Source organism: Hemiscyllium ocellatum, chromosome 33 (genome assembly GCF_020745735.1).
Source record: "Hemiscyllium ocellatum isolate sHemOce1 chromosome 33, sHemOce1.pat.X.cur, whole genome shotgun sequence".
Taxonomy (NCBI): domain Eukaryota; kingdom Metazoa; phylum Chordata; class Chondrichthyes; order Orectolobiformes; family Hemiscylliidae; genus Hemiscyllium; species Hemiscyllium ocellatum.
This window is the reverse complement of record NC_083433.1, coordinates 25,307,456-25,327,413: the sequence shown is the minus strand read 5'-3', so window position 1 is coordinate 25,327,413 and position 19,958 is coordinate 25,307,456. Positions and strand designations below refer to the sequence as shown.

General features: G+C 38.5%; 1 protein-coding gene across 3 annotated transcripts in view; it reads left to right on the top strand.

Moving 5' to 3' along the window:
- LOC132831254 (myosin-9-like) overlaps positions 1 to 19,958 on the top strand; it is a 176,235-nt gene that overhangs the window by 99,656 nt on the left and 56,621 nt on the right. For all 3 annotated transcript variants that reach the window (XM_060849272.1, XM_060849274.1, XM_060849273.1), the window contains 4 exons: positions 4,811 to 4,963; positions 9,138 to 9,311; positions 9,399 to 9,572; positions 9,831 to 9,945. In XM_060849272.1, coding sequence (XP_060705255.1) covers positions 4,811 to 4,963; positions 9,138 to 9,311; positions 9,399 to 9,572; positions 9,831 to 9,945 — 616 coding nt within the window. The remainder of the gene's footprint in view (positions 1 to 4,810; positions 4,964 to 9,137; positions 9,312 to 9,398; positions 9,573 to 9,830; positions 9,946 to 19,958) is intronic.

The window sequence follows — 19,958 nt, the reverse complement described above, 5'->3', positions numbered from 1 at the left end:
ATAATTGGTAGATGCTGCTGCCATCATCCTTATTTCTCGGTCCAGACAGAGGCTCCAATTGGTCTGCATGTTGCCTTGGGCCGCAGCAGACTTTTGGCAAAGGAGTTCGAGAGACCGTCACTGAGAAAAGTACCTTGATAAGAGTACTGCATTATATAGATTTGAGCACACGTAAATGCATCAAACTGTGGGTCTGATTGATTGTATTAAATTGGTTGTCATTGTATTTCTGAACAGTCTGGTTTACTTAGTAAATTCTATCCAGTGACAGAATTGCATCTTCTGTTGAATGTGGTTGTGAACATGGGCTGATTGAGCAATATTGGGATGTTGCCCACTGGTATCCTCAGTGATTCCTTTCTCTTGATCGCTTGCAATCTCTGATCAGCATGTTGCTGTTGGAATAATCAGTCTACTTACATGGTTTGCAAGTTACGTTTGACAGTTAACAGTTCCTGCTGCAACGTCATGCAAGTGATGGTCCAGTCAATCCTCCTACCTTTCTTCCATAGTTTAAACTTCATGTTCCTCCTTCTCTGGTTTCTTGCATTGTGGTCTTGATGAGTGCAAGATGAACAGCTTTGACTTTTGGCAGTGTTTAAATTCTGTACTACAAACAATAACAAACTGCAGGAGAACATATGTCTCAAGATAGTGGGAAATGGCTATTTTTCTAGTGTATTTCTCACATGGCTAATTTCTATGGTAAAACCTTTCATAATATATAGCAACACAGCATAGAAAATATAAATAAGCCATTTGGTCCTTTTTTTTGTGTTCAAGAATTCAATATGATAATGATTGAATCATCCAACTCACTCAGTACCTTGTTCCCACTTTTTGCCCCATATCCTTTGATCACATTAGCCCAAAGAATTGTATCTCTCACCTCAAACATTCAATATTTTGGCCTCCCCTTTCTGTGGCAGGGAATACCACAGGGTTGCTGATCTGGGTGAAGACACTTCATAAGCTTGTAAGTTACAGAAGCAGAATGAGGCCATTTGACCCATCGAGTCTGTTTCGCCATTTGATCAAGGATCTTGGCGCTGCCCACCCTCCACCCCAACCAAAAAACCTTTTCCTGCCTTCTCCCTGTAACCCTTCAACCCTTACCAATGAAAAATCTATCCAACTCCTTAACCTTATTCACTGCACTTTGGGGTAGTGAATTCTACCTTCTCATTTCTCATCTCAGTCCAAAATGGTCTATCGCGTATCCTTAAACTGTGACTCTTGGGTCTGTATTTCCCATTATCAGGAATATTTTTTCCACATTTATCCTGTCCAGTTCTGTTTTTAAAAAAAATTTTATAGGTTTCTGTATGATCATCCCTCATCTAAACTCCAGTGAGTGTAAACCTAATCAAGTTTCTCTTTTATCAATCCTGTTATCCCAGAACTCAATTACTGTTTCTGTGGGGAAACTAAAACAAAGTAATAAACTTTGCCTTTGAGGAAGACATTAACTAGCTCCTTTTTGTTTTTGGCTTTTACTTGAGTGTGAGTCAAAACAATTATAAATTTAAAAATTGATTTACAGGCAAATGATTCCTTAAATGAAAAAAGTCAATTTCACTAATACAAAAAAGAGTTTTACAGGACCTCAAGAACCTACTTTGCTCCCTTCATCAATGTGGTATCTGTGTAATTGCAGAGTCTCTCAACCTGGCCTTTAGTAAGCCAGAACGCTCAATTTCTCACTCAAACTGCAACAGTTCAAGAACGCAGCTAAACAATACCTTCTCAAGTTTAAAGATGGGCAATAAATATTGGCTCAGCCAGCACTGCCTCATTCCATGAATTAATTAAAAATGATTCTGCACTGATTGTAGCAACTGATTGAGGTTCCCAGATACAGATATCACTGACGGGGTGTCTATCAACAAATGGTCTCTCATTCAGGTCACATCAAACCAGATGGAATGCCTCCCCAGAGTTTATTTTCAAACAACCAGAAGACCCAGTCTTGTCTTGAACACTTACTTTTATTGCATTTCTGAGCCTTTAATAGTGTTGCTCTTCCCAAGAACGTTTGTAATTCTGATTTTTTTTTAACGCCAGATGAAAAATGGCCCTATTCATAGAGAACCAGGCATGTTCCTAATTATACAAGAAGATTGATAATTGTGTTTTGCTGTAGTTACCTCCATTTACATATGTGTACTGATCTCTTCTGCCTCCAGTTCACCTCCCACTGCATTAATTCTGTTTGACTTTCTTGTTGGTTGGATTCCCTAAAGTATGGAAACAGGCCATTTGGCCCAACATGTCCACGCCGAACCTCCGAAGATTAACCCACTCAGATCCGTTCTCCTACCATCTATTTACCCCTGACTAATGCACCAAACAATCTGGCAGTTTAGCATGGCCAGTTCACCTAACCTGCCCATCTTTGGACTGTGGGAAGAAACTGGAGCACTTAGAGGAAACCCATGCAAGACGTGGGGAGAATGTGCAAACTCCACACAGACGATCGCTTGAGGCGGGAATCAAGCCCAGGTCCCAAGTGCTGTGAGGCAGCAGCGCTAACTACTGAGCCACCATGCAAGGGATGAATTGCCATTTTCTCAAAATATAAATATGTACATGTCAATATGACATGGCAAACATATTGCTTGTTTGCCATGTTACCTTTTCATGAGAAAATGTCAATTCATCCCTTTTTAATTGATGCTCTTAAAAAGACCTTTACAAACATTCTTAAATACATTTTAAAGAAATGTTAATTTTTTTTTTCTGTACTGTATCTGGTTTAAAGATTCCTCACATACCTGAGAGCTTCATTAACTGAATACTTATTTTGCAGGCTCATTCTTAATATCTCCCATGGTCTATTCCCAGTCCTGTAATGCCTGTAAAGTAATACTGATAAAAATCTGCCCCAGGGTTCTGTTTCTGTTCAGGATGGATAGAGGAATAGATCCCCTCTTTTTCTTTCTTTCTTTCTCCCTGCTGCATAGTCGCCACAGTAGTCCAATAATCGCCGAATACAGTGATACCAGTGTTTTCTTGTAATCAGAACTACCTATACTCTCTTGTAATCATTTTGTGGCCAGTAAATCTGCTTCACAGCACTTTGAGGATATCCATATAATATAGCATGAGTAGGTGATGAAAAACACATTGGTGAATTCACTGAAATTCTCTGCAGGTCTACATACATTCAGCATGGTCAATATTATGAAATACTTCTGGTAAAGGCCATTATTGTAAGCAAGTTCCTTGTGGCATATTCACAGTAAATTTGTCAGGACTGAGAAATGTGAAATAAGTATAAAATGTAGGAGCAGATGTTGTCCATTCAGCCCACTAATTCAAATAAGATCGTGACTGATCTGACCTCTGTCACTCTATTTTCTTGGCTTTATCTCGGACCCTTGATTTCTTTACTGGTTAAAAGTCTGTCTGTTGCAGTCTTGAATATACTTAACAATCCAGCCTCATTAGATCTGTGCAGTAAAGAGTTCCGCTATTCTCAGAAGAAATTCCCTCACCTGTCATAATCTTAGAAAAAGTTGCAAACTTATGCTCTCTAGTCCCAGTCTATCATAGTCAAGAGAGTCATGGTTATACAGCAAAGAAACAGGCCCTTCAGTCCAACTCATACTCGCTGACCAGACATACCAGTCTGATCTAATCCCATTTGCCAGTTTTTGGCCCCTACCCCTTTAAATGCTTCCTATTCATATTCTCATCCAGGCTACTTTTTAAATATTGTAATTATACCAGACTCCTCCATTTTCTCTGGCAAGTCGTTCCATACATGCACTATCCTCTCCATGAAAAATCTGCCCTTTAGTTCCTTTATTAAGTATTTCCCTTCACCCCTAAACCGATGCCTTCTAGTTTTGAACTCCCCCACCCAAGGAAGAAGTGGCGTGGCTGTTCTACCCAATTAAGTCCCCTAAGGTTCTTATTTTAGTAAGGTCATCTCTCATTTTTCTAATCTCAATCCGTGTAGGCCCAATCTACTCGACCTCTCCTCGTTAGACAGTCCCACCATACCCAGTATCTTAAGTTATCCAGTAACTTTCTCTGGACTGCCTCTAATGCCAGTATATCTTTCCTTTTAGGTAATGGCCCCAAACTGTTAGCAATATTCCAGCTGTGGTCTGACTAATGCCTCTTTTTTTTAAAAAAAAAGTGAAATCTCCTACTTTTATGTTGCATTCCCTTTGAAACAAAGGCTAACATCCCATTTGCCTTCCCTGTTAACCAATGATTGCCAATTTTGTGATTTATGATCATGGACCCTCAAATCCCTTTATTCCATAGCTTTCTACAGTCTTTCTGCATTTAAATAATAATCACACTTCTGTCAAAGTCCATAACCTGTCATTTTTCTATGTTGATTTCCATCTGCTAAACTTTTGCCCACTCACTTAATTTGTCTATTCTTATCACTTGTCATCCACAAACCTGGCTATAGTGCATTCACTTTCCTCATCCAAGTTATTAATGTAAGTAATTTTGTAATATGTAACTGTGCATTGAGATAAGTATAACAAGGAAGAAGAATCTGGCTGAAGTTGGCAGACTAACATAGATCCATATAAACCCGCATTAATAACTTGGTGAACTTTGTGCTGTTGGCATATTTGTAATGCTTTTGATACTGCAAACCAAATAATTTCACAATGCACCCTATTTTAAAAGATAGTTGCACATTTCATACTCTACCTTATGTTTAATTTTTTCAAAGCTATTCTTGCATGTATTATTCAGTTTTGATAATCAGTAATTATTTGACCTTTTCATTTCTTTTTTTGTCTTAAATAGCTTACCCAAATTTTGTTTTACATTTTAGGCTGACTTTGCTGTCGAGGCTTTGGCCAAAGCCACTTACGAGCGCCTGTTCCGTTGGCTGGTTATGCGCATCAACAAAGCTTTGGATAGGACCAAGAGACAGGGTGCTTCCTTTGTGGGCATTCTGGATATTGCTGGCTTTGAGATTTTTGAGGTATCTTGGAATTAATTGAAATATCTCCAACCAAAGTTAAGGGTAATTTGCTGATCTGACAACCAAGAACAGAGAAAGCCTTTGTGGCTGTACTTGGGCAGTACTTCAGGGCTATTTATAATAGTTTATAACCTGCAACTGAGTGAAAGCCAATTTCCCTTCTGTTTAAATTATGGGCTGCCTCCTTGGAAGCAAACCCAAACAAGCAGACACAACAACCAAAAACTGTAGCCATATTGCCTTAAATCAAAGACATATCAGAAATAACTTCCAGACTACTCAGACCCTTTGGTATCATGGTAGCCCACAAACCTACCAATACATTTCAGCAGCAACTAATAAACTTAAAGGGTCCTTTAGATATTAACAGCAAAACTAATGTCATTTACAAGAACTGAAAGAAACAATACATTGGAAACTTGCCATCATGATACACTAACACCAACTAGCCACCAAAAGACATGACCCACTATCACTAGTTTCCATACATACAGACAAAGGATCAACAAACATATTCTAGGACAGGTGAAACAAAGACACGTGAATTCTGAGGCATGGCATTCTAACCAGAATTCCAACAATAAACACGCAAGATTTAAACCAATCTCCCTCCCTTGAAAAAAGGAGCTGCAAATGACATTACCCACCTTAAGAAACCAAGACCTATAAATGGAGAGGCAGGACATACCACCAGCACTTCACCGAAGACACTAACTAACTGATGTTACCTAGTATGGTGATGAAACATTTGAAAACAAGCCTCATCTTGGCGAGCTAACCTACATGTCATCAACCTGAGCTGCAAATCTTCTCAAAAATCGCTATGGTCCTTGTATCTGTTATTTTATGCCAGTTATTTTTTTTAACCTCTGGAGAGGGTGACTTTTGGGGCAAATATTGAATGTATTTCAAAGACTTGACATTAAGCTGATAAATATCCAGACTTTGATTGTAGACTTTCATTTTTGAACTAACTTGAATATTGAATTGAAACATTTCAATTTAAAGGTATTAAATAAACGTCTATGTACTGTTGTTGATGAGCAATACTTATCTTTTGTTTAGGACTGCAACTCATGAATTCATGTACAGGTCATTTTATGCATGTTTTGTGAACATAAATTTGTAACATGATTGAGTTGGAGGCGCTTTCTAAAGTGTGAAGTTTTAAAGCATATATTGATTATAATGTGATTCTGGTATTAGTTTAAATGGTGCTGCTATTACACAATTTTTGTATAAGATGGGTTTGCATGAGAATGGAACTACTGCAATATAGCAGAACTGACTGACTGTACAAGTGATTCTACTATTATAGGTAAGTTGTTCTTGTGCAGCCCTGTGCTCTACAGAAATCGCACAATACAACACACTTGGTGTTTTGATGAAATTGCATTATAGCCAACGCAGACTTTAAAAGTTCGCATGTTAGAGAAAACATTCCCCATTCACCAAATTTCGTTACAGCCAATTTGCATAAACGAAAGATGCATTACAGTAGAACTGCCTGTAATTGGATTTCATGTTTAGCCTTTATTACTCTACTTAGCCAGAGAAAACCGGAATTATAAGCAAACATGTAAGTGTTTTACTACTACTATGCTCCAATGATGAATATTTGTCGAATATTACATCACATTTCAGATGTCAAGTATCTTGATCAACCACTCCCAGGTTCTGTCGAGTACAGTTGATTTCAGTAGTGCACTTCTAAATTTGCTTATTTTACTCTTCAAATTTCAGGCTGGTGTGACCATTTCTTCCCATGCTGATTAAGTGTGCCAAATTGAGTCACATTGTCAATTTAGATCCAGTTTAAAGGTGGCATTCTTATCTGGATATATGTCCATTAGAAGCTAGCTTGAAATTGTTCAGAATTATCACTGTTCAAACTATGGCAAATGGATGCAGCCAGGTATCTTGTCAGAGTTTTGCGTAATCTGTGTGAACTGATTTTCTAGCCCCGGTTCTGCAGTGAGAATAAGTAGAATTAAGTTGATCATCTAGGTAGTAATGTGTTGTAAACAAACAAAAGTTGAGCCGAAATGATGTATCTGATTTTCTAAAATCATTAAGGATAGTATTAAATAGATTAAAAAAATTTAAAATGGTGCGAATAATCATAAATCTAAGGACTGGGAGTGCTTTAGAAATAATCAAGAAGTTGATTAAAATGGGGAAAATTAGAATTCAAGTAAAATCAGGAATATAAAAACAAAATATTTTACAAGTAATTTTGGCTGCTTAAACGCAGAGGCAAGAGTATTTATGGGAGATGGACAGTGATGTTGGACAAATATTTTGTATTAATCTTTTCAGTAGAAGCTGCATATTAGACACCATAAGTCGAGGATTAACCTAAAGACTAATGAGAATTAGAAATTTTTAAACCAATATTCATCAGCAGAGGAAGCAGTGCCATGGTGGCAGTGTTTAGCACTGTTGCCTCATAGTACCAGGCAGCCGGCTTTGATTCCAGCCTTGGGGGACTGTCTTTATGGAGTTTGCACATTCTCCTTGAATTCACCTGGGTTTTCACTGGGTACTCTAGTTTCTTCCTGCAGTCTAAAGATATAATTTGGCAGATTGGCTGTGGGGAAAATGAGAACAATGGGAGTACAACTGGGTTGGGGGAGGGGAATCTGGGTGAGACGCTCTTCCCTGGGTCAGTGTGGAATAATTGGGATTCTGTGAGAAACACAAACGAACAAAACCAGACAAATCCTCAAGACCAACACCCAAGGGTTCAAAAAAGACTATACTGCAGATGGAGTGCAAGTGCTTTACAAGTTTTCACATTTTGCAGATTTTTGTAAAGTCCCAGTAGAGATTTTTAATCCATTTGTTCAGATGTTTTACGACATCCCTCTGGAGCAGGTGGTATACTACTACACCAGAAGACCCCCCACCCTGCCATTCTGAGCAGAAATTTCAATCCACCTGTTAAGATTTGTTAAAGCTGGACAGGAGAGAACCTGGTTCAGGGAAATGGATTTTACCACTACACCACAAATCCTTATTCCCAGCAGACTGAAAAATAACACACATAATACAGCTGTCAAGAGTTGGGGGAGAAAAGAGAGCTATAGACTGGTCATTGGAAAAAAGCAGAACTCTATTATGAAGATCTTAAAGCAATTCAAGTATTAAATGTAAAATAAAAAATCAGCATGATTTTACAAATAGGAAATCCCATGTAATGAATTTGAGTTTTGAGAATGTAAATACTCTAGTAGATCAAGGGGAATTGGTAGGTATGATACGTGTCCTTGAATTATGAAAGGTCATTTGGTATGCCATACTGAAACTCCTTACGAAAGGTAAGTCTTGAAGTTGAGTATGAATTTTTAACCAGCATTTCTTGTAATTGCTTTTCCTTCTGTACTGTCTTCCGTGGTCCATGCATGGCAGAGACCTTGAACCAGAAGTCAATGGTGTGAATGCTCGGCATACTGATTGCTGTGCCCCAACACTTGGGGTGGCTTGAAACATGTTGATCTCAACATATATGGTAGATTATTAACCAACAGGAAGCATAAAGTGGGCTTAGGTGGGTTATTTTCAAGTTGACATGCTGATATTGGTGGAGTGCCACAGTGCTGGGGTGTCACTGACAGAAAATTTATATCAGGAGTTGTCTGTTTGCTGATATAAAGCAAGCTGAGAATGTGTAAGTTGTAGGGAGGACATGAGCCACAGAGATAGAGGTTAAGTGAATGGGTAACAGGGTAACAGATGGAGTATGGTGTAAGAAAGTGAAGTTATTTATTTTGTTTGTAAGAATGGAAGAAACATTCCACCCTCTGTTAATGGTTTGGGAAAACAGCCCCAGCCAATTCAGCGCCTCTATAATTACCTTCACCTAGTTAAAAATCACAACATCAGGTTATACTCCTCCTGTTGAACAACCACCTGATGAAACAGCAGTGCTCCAAAAGCTAGTGCTTCCAATTAAGTTAAAGTTGGACTATAACTTGGTATTGTGATCACTAACTTTGTACATCCCAGTCCAATACCAACATCTCCAAATCATACCTTCATTTAGGAATTTTTCATATAAGTTTCATTGTCCTTTTTTATGAAAGAGGTGCTTTGCAGTAAAACCGACAAATTATGTGGTACTATCTAATTCTTACTCCCTTCCCAGTAACTTTTATTTTCTGTGCTTTTACAGCTAAACTCCTTTGAACAGTTGTGCATTAACTACACAAATGAAAAACTGCAACAGCTCTTTAATCACACGATGTTTATTCTGGAGCAAGAAGAATATCAGCGAGAAGGAATTGAATGGAACTTTATTGATTTTGGTCTTGACTTGCAACCTTGCATTGACTTAATCGAAAAATCTGTAAGTCTTTGTTCCCTTAATGCTTTTAGTTAATTTGTTTCCCAAAAGAATAGTGGGGCTAACTTGTTTCTCAAAAATATTTTTCAGGCTAGCCCTCCTGGTATTCTGGCTCTGCTTGATGAAGAGTGCTGGTTCCCCAAAGCCACTGACAAGACATTTGTTGAGAAAGTGATGCAGGAGCAGGGAACCCATCCTAAGTTCCAGAAACCTAAGCAGCTAAAAGACAAAGCTGACTTCTGCATTATTCATTATGCTGGCAAGGTAAGTTGATTCAAAATTTGATGGGCTGTCATTTATGTGGTTTATCTAAAAGAATTATTGAGTGCATAAGGTAGTCCAGTCATTTTAATTGCCATTTTGTTGAACTGTTTTATTCTCTTTACCTTAGCATGTGCTATCTACACAGAACACAGCAAAATCTATATGCTCCAATCTTCATAATCCGAATCCAACCAACCATATAATGATATTTGATTCACTGTAGAGATTATTGGGTAATACCTCTTTTTTTTAATGCAGGTGGACTACAAAGCAAATGAATGGCTGATGAAAAATATGGACCCACTGAATGATAACATTGCCACCTTACTGCATCAATCTTCTGATAAGTTTATAGCTGATCTCTGGAGGGATGGTAGGTGAAAATAAATAACCTGGGTCATCTCTATACTTTTATTCTCAGGTTTATGTTGCTTTGGATTTCAGATTTTTTTTAAATGCAGAGCATGGTCTGTTGCATGTTTCCCTGAATCTAGAAAGCAACACATTTTAGTATTGGTGAATTTTAACTTGGTATTCCAGTCACTTGTCAAACTGAATTTTGAAAGTCTTCACAATGTGTACCTAATTATAACTGGGATTGCAAGGGTCCAGCACAGACATACCCATAGTATGGAACTGAGCCTTAATTTAGTTCATGTAATGGAAATGTGCTAGCCGTTGGTTGCCTTTCTGTCTTTGCAGATAGGACAGTCAAATCTTGGCTTCAGATGAGTTTTAGTTGCCTAGAAAATTGGTTAGGTAAACTAATTTAAATTCTTCTAAGCAATGATTAGTAAATTGAGTAGTGAAGTGTTTCATCCCATTAATGCAATTGCCATTTAGACTTTTGCATATTACAGAAATCAGCTTGAAAAAAGTGGTTTGTAGAATACAACAAATATCATTTTTCCTTCTATGTGGAATACATCCATTTATTGTTTGAAATTTCATGGGTTTAATTACTTTGAGCAAGGATATGAGAAAAAGAGGCAAAATTAGGCTCTCTGCCACATTGAACTTTATCGTTCAGACCATAATGCATGAAGCTTTCTCAGCCATTCACTATGATAGCTGTTCTTCAGGTTCCGCTCTACCTTCCTGTCCATTATCTGTGTCACTTAGTTTCCTGAGAAACCAAAATTCAACCTAACTTAGCCTTAAATATATTCAACAATAAAGCATCCACAACCCTCTGGGGTGAATAATTCCAAACATTTACAATCCTTTGAATGAATGAATAAATCTCTTCTCAATCCTAAATTATTGAGATCTTATTCTGAGATTATATCCCCATAGTCTGGATTCCCTACCCAGCGATAATGAGCTCTGTCTCTACTGTGTCAAACCCCTTCAGGATTTTGCATACTTCAAATAAGATCAATTCTTCTTTTAAATTCTAGAGAATCTACCAACTTTTTTCCCACCCTGTCGTCATAAAACAGCCCTGTTATCCCAAGGGTCAATTGAGGAAATGTTTGCTATATTGCCTTCAATGCATAAGTATCCATCTTTTAAAGATGGAGATCAAACTGTGTGAAGCACTCCACTTGTGCTGTCACCAAAACCACACAATTATGCCAGATTTCCTTTATCTTCTACCAATGACCTTTTATAATGAATTTCTATTGCAGCATGCTAATTTTTTGGATTCCCTGTGCAGCTACATAACTCTTTCTGAATATCAGCATTTACAAGTTTTGTGTCTCTTATTTTAGATGACTTTTTTCTAAAATTTTGCTTTTATATTTTGACAATATAAAATGAATAACCTCATTGTCCTCATTTTCTACCTACCTATCTTACTGTTTGCTTATTAAATCTGTCTGTACCTCTTTGTAACTTCTCTCCCCTCAGTCTGTGTTTCCACCTAGCTTTGTATAGTTAGCACACTTGAATGACAGTGTATTGTTTCTAAATATTTATCATAGTTAAAAGCTGAGATCCTAGCATTGATCTTTATGCCACTCCTCCAGTTGGTCTGTCTACTGTTTCTAATGCAGGTCTGTTAACCAACCCTTCATCCATGAGCTTTTAAATTGAACGTTATTGTTTTATATGGCACATTTTCAGAAATTCAAGTAGGCTCTGTCTGCCAGTTTCTCCTCCTCTTGTGCAATGTTTTTAAAAGTAAAATTTAACAGTTTCCGTTTCATAATATTGTCTTTCTCCATTTATTTCATGATTTTCTCAATGCATTTTTTAAAACTTCTTTACTATTAGATTCCAGTGTTTTCTTGATCACTGCAGTCAGGCTAGTAAAGTAGCAGGTTGAGATTTTTCTTGCATTTCATCTTAAGCTATTTGTATTGGAAACTGTATTACTGTATTCCTTGTAAAATGGAAGCAATTAACCTGTTTAGTTGCACTTATTTTACTCTAGCAAAAATGTTTCATCTTTAGCTGTACATGGGCAGCACGGTGGCACAGTGGTTAGCACTGCTGCCTCACAGCGCCAGGGACCTGGGTTCAATTCCTGACTCAGGCGACTGACTGTGTGGAGTTTGCACGTTCTCCCCGTGTCTGCGTGGGTTTCCTCCGGGTGCTCCGGTTTCCTCCCACAGTCCAAAGATGTGCGGGTCAGGTGAATTGGCCGTGCTAAATTCCCCGTAGTGTTAGGTAAGGGGTATGGGTGGGTTGCGCTTCGGCGGGTCGGTGTGGACTTGTTGGGCCGAAGGGCCTGTTTCCACACTGTAAATCTAATCTAAAAATAAAAAAAATGTCTGTTTATAAATCCACAATAACACACTAGCCCAAGATGAACAGGTGATCTACCTACTGGCCTCTGTTAATGCTGCTCAGTAACTTGATATCAAGAACTGATGAGTGACCTTTTTGTCTTTTATATTTCCCTATCCCTCACTGTTTAGAGGAATGCCTGGTCTCTACTCAGCACCTGCTTCCAAAGAATCAGTCAATGCTGTAATTGCTAAATGACTCATTTAACAATTGTCTAAGTGCCTAAGGAGACCAAATTTTGTGTATCTTGTAGTTTCATTGTTAGTTTTTCAAAGAATTTTTTTTCTTATTTTGCCTTGATGTCTCTGTGTCTGTTGCAGAGATAAAAAGCTTTCAGAGAGCCTATTTCTATACACGCTTTCCTATTCTACATCTAGAACCAGGTGATGTGAGAGAGGAGACTGATAGTGCCGTAGATCGATGCTTCCAAGAATCGCCTGCTTTGAATGCTCATCTTTCCTCTCCATTCCTGCTTGTGCAGTTTTCTTTTCTGTTTCCCCTTCGCTTTGAGGTTAATGCAGCTCAACTATTTCAACAGCGCCTCATCCCGAGCTGCAATGGTGAAACATGTTCCACCAACTCGTAAGCAAGATGCACCTGTGTGGAAAAAGTTGAAATTAGCTTGATTTTAGTAGTGACTTGTTTTTGCAATACAAGGAATTTTCTTCTGCATTCAATAATGAGCCTGATTTCATAAGTATAATTTGATTTTTGTTGGACCTAAATTCAGATGTAGCTTTTTATTCTTGGGGCTTGGTGACGTGCCAGTTTCTTTAAGATAGTGTCATTACAAACTAAACCTCAATTAAGCATTTTTTAAACTGTCCTTTCCACAATTCCCCCTTCTCTCTTTCTTCCAATTTGGTGTCTAGCACTCCATTTAATGAGAGAGGACGAAAATTGGCATCCCGTTACTGGACCTTTTTTACAGTTTTAGACTTGTTTGGGTTGGCGGAACACTTAAACAAATAGTCCAAGGTGTTCTGTCGCTTCAGTTCTATGTGTAACCATCAGGCAGCCTTGGCTCTTGCAGTCTTTGCATAATCAGAAATTTGAACTAATCAACTTGGAATAAAATAGTAAAGTGCACGTTATCAATTCCCTCTACTCTAATCCACAAGCTATGCTTTATGATATTGAAGTTCTGATTGGTCATTTAAGAATATAGCAGGTTTGTGAACAGTGCAGGCATGTATCCTGGTTTGTGGCATAAAATATTGTTGCATGAAACAGGTTTTGAAAAGCATGTCATTTTGTTGATTCACAATTATTGCGTACTGGTATATCAGCATCAAAATTTTATTTACTAACTTGGGTTAATTTATCTTTAAGATTTACAGATCTGTCATAAACATTGTAAGAGAATCACTGTCTCTGTCTTGGCGGGCCAGCATTAAAAATACTGGATATATTTGATTTTTAAACATTTGTAGTGTACTAACATAGTATTATGCTGACAGTGCTGGAGAACTTCCAAAAAGAGAGAAATCTGTTACACTGGTCCTTCACATGGGTAGTATTGTGCTAGTTAGTTTAAAGCTATGAAATACTGACTACTTAAAAGTTCAGGGAATTGGAGCCTAAAGAGAGCTAGACCTGCCTATTGCTTTATGGGTGATGAGACGGGAGTGCAATGGGAATAGAGAAAATGAGTGCTTCCGTTCCCTTTTTCATCAATGTAAGTCTCCACAAATTTAGAGGAATTGAAAAAGCAAATAAATACAGCATGGTATTACTAGACTATTAATCCAGAAATTCAGCTCATGTTCTGGGGACCCAAGTTCAAATTCAACTGCAGCAGATCATGGAATTTGAATGCGATAGATTCTGAACTCTGGATATTTTTATGATGGCTATGAAACGACTGCCAATTGTCAGAAAAACCAATCTGGCTCACTTGTACTTCATGGAACGAAATCTGCCATCCTCAGCTGGTCTGGTCTAGCCAGGCTTGGCCTACATGTGATTCCAGACCCACAGCAATATGGTTCATTCTCAGCTGCCCTCTGAAATGCAAGCCACTCAGATGCAACCGTCACTATGAAGAAATGAAACTGGACAGACCACCTGGTATCAACCTATGCACCAGAAATGACAACAGCAAAAATGGCCTGATCAATCCTGAAAAATCTCCATACTAATTAACTTGTTCCAAAATTGGTATAGCTGTCTCTTTGACTAGTCAAGCAACGGCCTGACATAGCCATATTCATGGAATCATACATTACAGACACCTACATCATAATCTCTGGATATGTCCTGTCTAATCAGCAGGACAGACTCAGTGAGGTGATGTCACCGTAGTATACAGTCAGAAGTGCATGCCCTGGGAGTTCCTTCCTTATTAAATGTGATTGCATTGGGTTAAACATGGGCAAGGAAACCTCCTGATTTTAGATTTAGGTTTTATTGTCATGTGTAGTCAAGTATGGGGTACAAGATTACAGTGAAAAGTATACTGTGTTGCCACACATGACACAAACTTGGGTACAAAATGTCTAGGTACAAAATCCAAGTTACAGAAGTAGAAAAATAAAGATATAAGTTTAAAGAGTTCAGTCATATAGTGGTCCTAGTGGAAAATAAAGAAATGAAGTTTAAAAATCAAACATTAGTCCTTAAGTCACTGGCCTGCAGATGCTCCAAGCTGGGCTTTCCCCAATAGGGCGCACTCTCCCTGGCATTGAGCATGCTTTGCTGCACTGGGCTAAGACCTGCCTGTGTTCACTGACCACAGTTGCTGATCTCTATCGGGCATGCCAGGCCTTGCCGCTCACAAGACTTCAGCCCTGACTGCTGCTTTGCAGACTACAGCTGCCTTCATTCTTCGCAACTGACCACCTTGGCTGCCATCCAGGCTCAAGCTGCTACCAGCCACTACCATGTTCCATTGCCTACCCTCAGCTGAGGAATCATACTCCTCCATATTGAACAACACTTGGAGGAATGTATTCTAGGTGGAGGATTTTATTGTCCAACACAGGAAGTGGTTCAGCAGAGCACTACTGATCAAGTTCGTTGGGTTCTAAAAGACAAATGTTAGGCTGGGTCTGGAACTATTGGTGAAGGAAGCAACCAGCAGGAAAAAATAATTCATTGTCCTCACAGCAAATGCATCTGTCCATACAACAGTGAATATAAGAATGACCAATGCACAGTCCTTGCAGGGACAAAGTCTCACTTTCACCTCCATGTTGTGTGGCATTATCACCATGCTAAATGGGACAGTGCCAACAAATCTAGCAGGTCCATATTGGACATCAATGGGTTGCTGTTGGCCATTAACAGCAGCAGAATCATACTGTATCAAGCAAATCTCAACCAACACCATCAAGCTAGGGGATCAACCCTGGTTCAGTAAAATATGCAGGAAGTCATGCCTAAAGGTATAAGGTGTCAGTTTGGTTAGGCTAGTGAGCATGATTACTTGCACGTCAAATAGGAAAAACAGCGAGTGACTGGCGAATCTAAGCAATTCCATTATTAATGACCTAGGTCTGAGCTCTGCAGTCTAAGCTCTCTTATCCAGTCGTGAATGGTGGGCAAATTATCAACTTGGGTGCAAGGCTCCAAGTATCCCTGTCCTCAATGGAAAAGCCCAGCACATCATGGCAAAAGATAAGGTTGAAGTATTCAGCAAGAGGTGCTGAACCATCTCTGCTTTTTCCAGTAGTTCCCACCATTAGAGAATCCAGTCTTCAGTCAATCTGATTCACTCCACATGCAACCAAAAACAATTGCAGGCACTGGATACTGCAACTTTGACCCTGGCAATAGTACTGAAGAATTGTGCTAAACCTGCTTCCAGAACATCCCTGGCCAAACCTTTCCAGTCAGCATAAAAAGGCTGACATGAACCTCACAGTATGGAAAATTGTTCAGGCACGTCCTGTACACACTAGGACAAATTCAAATGGTTAATTACTACCCCATCACTCTGCTCTCAAGCTTTTAGGTAATCAACAGTGCTATCAAGCAGTATCTGTTCAGCAGTAACTTCACTGCCTAGTTTTGAGTTCTTCTCCTAACCTAGTTACAGCCTTGGTTCAAATCTGGACAAAAGGGTTGAATTCCATAAGTGAAGTAAAAGTGACTGCCTTTGACATCAAGGCCACATTCCACCCAGTGTGACATCAAGGAGTCCTTAAAAAAAACTGGAATCAATGGGGGAAAGCTGTCTGCTAGTTGGAGGAATATTTGGCACAAGGGAGGAAGATGTTGGTTTTATGGAAGTCAGTCATCTCAGCTCCAGGACATCTCTACGGGAGTTCATCAGGTTAGTGTCCTTAGTCCAGCAGATTTCACTGATTCCATGACCTTCCCTGATTCCTGATACACTGAAACAGTCCATGTTCAAATGCAACAAAATCTACATGGTACGCAGGCTTGGACTGAAAAGTGGCAGGTAACATTCATGCTACAATTGCCGGTCAATGACCATCTCCAATAATAGACAATATAATTGCTGTCCTTTTGACATTCATTGTTGATACCATCCCCAAATTCCCCATGATCAACGTCCTTTGAATTTAGTATTGACTGGAAATTGAACTAAACACTCAATTTAAATACGATAGCTACAACAGCAGATCAAGGGTTGGGAATACTGTGGCAAGTAACTCAACACCTGATTTCCCAAAGTCTGTCAATTGTCAACAAGGCACAAGTCAGGAGTGTGATGGAATACACCCCACTTGCCTGGCTGGATGTAGTCCAACAATGCTCAAGAAGCTTGACACCATCCAGGACACAGCAACACACAGGACTGGCACCACATCCTCAAACATCTACTTTATCAACTACTGACTCTCAGTAGCAGAAGTGTATACTATCTACATATTACACTGCCAAAATTCATCAGTGAACTTTTGACAGCACCATCCACACTCACGACCATTTTCATCTAGAAGGACAAGGGCAGCAAGTGGTGTTCCGTTCTAAACCATTCACCATTCTGATTTGGAAACTTATCGCAATTCCTTTGTCACTGGGTCAGAATCTTGCAATTCCCTCTTATGGCAATGTGGGTCCACCTACAGCACATGAACTGCAGTGATTCAAGAAGGCAGCTCACCATTACTGTCTGAAGACAGCTAATGGCAGGCCAACTAGCGATGCCAAAGTCCCACGAGAATTGTAAAGTGAGAAGAATGTGAAAAAGTAATCTTTAGGCATGTTTAGTATAATTGTACAAGGGTGATAAAATGAATGCAGATAATTCAGAACCAAAAAAGAGATTCATGATCGGAAGCAGAGGACATTGCTGAGGGGTTAGGAATGTTTGCAGCTGTCTTCACAAAGAAAGGAGATGTGATCCAGAACATGAAGGAGGAGTTAGTTTAAATGTGTTATAATTTAAAATTAATGAGGATATACTGATTCAGATGTCTCATTTTAAACTTATGGTATTAAGATTGCATCCATGGATGCTGAAGGGCGCAAGCTTAAAAATTGGAAGTGTACCAACCATGAGCCACAAGATACTGGTGCAGAACTTCCAAAGTTCTAGTTGTTTGAATTTAAAATTTAGCAGAGAAATTTTAATACAGACAATTTTGAAGATGTTTATTTTTGATGGGAGTAATGCTTCCAGTATAGACTATATAAATAAAAGCCTAATTCTAAAGGGCATGTAGGAGCAGAGGGATTTGTGCACGTCATATATACATAACCTGCCCTGTCAGCTTCAACAATTTGAGAGCTGTTAATGAAAGATGTTGTCTCTGGTTTTACTAGTATAAAATATTGCTTTGACCTCCGCTTAATTATTGTCTGGTTCTGGTCGAACACAGAATGTGAAGCTGTTAGGTTGCAGAAAACGTTTGTAAGAATGGTTCCAGGGCTGAGGAATTTCAGTTGTGTAGAAAGACAGCAGAAGAAAAGATTGGGAGGGAATTTGATAGAAGTAATCAAATCATGAGGGATCTGGAAAGAAAAAAATTGGGGTAACTGTTCACGTTATTGAAAGAATAAAGAAAAAGACAAACATTTATGAATATTGGCAAAGTTACCAATTGTTTCATAAGGGGAGTACTTTACACAATGATAGGGATTTGGAATACACTGCTAGAGTTGGAGGCAGATTCACACCTCTGAATATGCCAGGGCAATGCACTGGATGAATTGCTCTTTTTGAGGGCTAACTTGTGGACATTTTCTGTGGTCTAAACATTCTGATATTTTTCATGTTCTGGAGCAGTTGAAGATTCCTTGAAATCTATGATTTTTACAATCTATGAAATTAATTTTAGTTGGTACCTTTTTTTAACAAGAAAAACTGTTTAGTTTATAAATAAGTTTTTTTTTCCACACCTTGCATTTGTGTAACAGCAACATTTGTCTGCATTAAAGACCAAACTTAGTCAGTTTAACCTGATTACAAAATACTTCAGCTGTAATTTTTATAATCCAAGTGAGGAATTCCACCTCCATTTGAGGGTTTTCTTCAAGGAAAGTATTTTTGCAACATCACTGTAACCCCCAAATGTGAACTTGAGTATCTTTCTCTCAATAAGAGATAACAAATCAGACACTGGTTATAGATTTCTGAGCAGTGTCAAGTTTAGCTGTACATCTATGTCCTGGTGTAGCTGCAAATATTTGCAGCTACATAGATCAAGGTGTGTTTTTAGGGTTAAGCTATTGTTTCCTGTAATTGGAAGTTTTGGGATGCAGCTGATGGCGTGGGTTTGTTAATTTTGGTTTACATAGATGAAAAGTAGTAAAACTTTATATTCAGCTTAGTTTATCATGAAGCTTATTGTCAACATGTTGATATCTCAGTCTAACTTGGACTGTTGTTTTGGCACTTGAGACTTTAAATTTGTGAATCACAAATGCTTCTGAGTGTTTCCATTCTGAATGTGAAAGATTGCAATGAATATAAATTACTTAAGTGTAGTGAGCAGAGAGAGTTGGTGAGATATGCACAATCCCTTAAAGATGGTAGGGCATTTGATAAGGTGATCTAAGAGATCAAGTGGATTACATGGGTGATAAATGGAGGAATAGAATAATCAAAATTTAATAAACTGTTAGAACTTTGCAATTCACTCATTTAAGCCCCACATTACTTGTCGTAGTCCATTCTGGACATCGCACTTCAGAATAGATGTAAGTGTTACAGAGGATTAAGAAGAAGCGGAGTCAGATCTTAACAAAGAGAGGAACTTGAATTATGAGGAAACATTGGGAAAGTTCAGACTGTTCCAAGAGAACAGAGGAAGTTAAGACGGGACTTGAATGCTTTTATAATTAGAGGTTTTAATCAAATAGATTTAAAAACTATTTATTTTGGCAAGTATATCAATAAGCAGGATTATGATTCAAAATTTAGTTAAAAATCTGGAGGGGGGATGATTTGTAACTGAGCGTTGGGATCTGAAAACCTTTACTTGAAAAGGTGATGAAAATTTTAATCATAAAATAAAGGTGAACTAGTGCTTAAGGATGAAAATTCAGAGTTTCAGGCAAAAAAAAATGGAGATGACACTAAACCAACGCTTCTTTCAAAAACCCAGTGGCAGTAATATGGGTCCATTATTGTTCTACTTCTGTATCGTAGAAACTGTGTGGGGGAAAAAGAAATGCCAGGAAAAAATGTTGCTTCTATTTATACTTGAAAACTGGAGTTTTTCTGGGAAAAAAAAT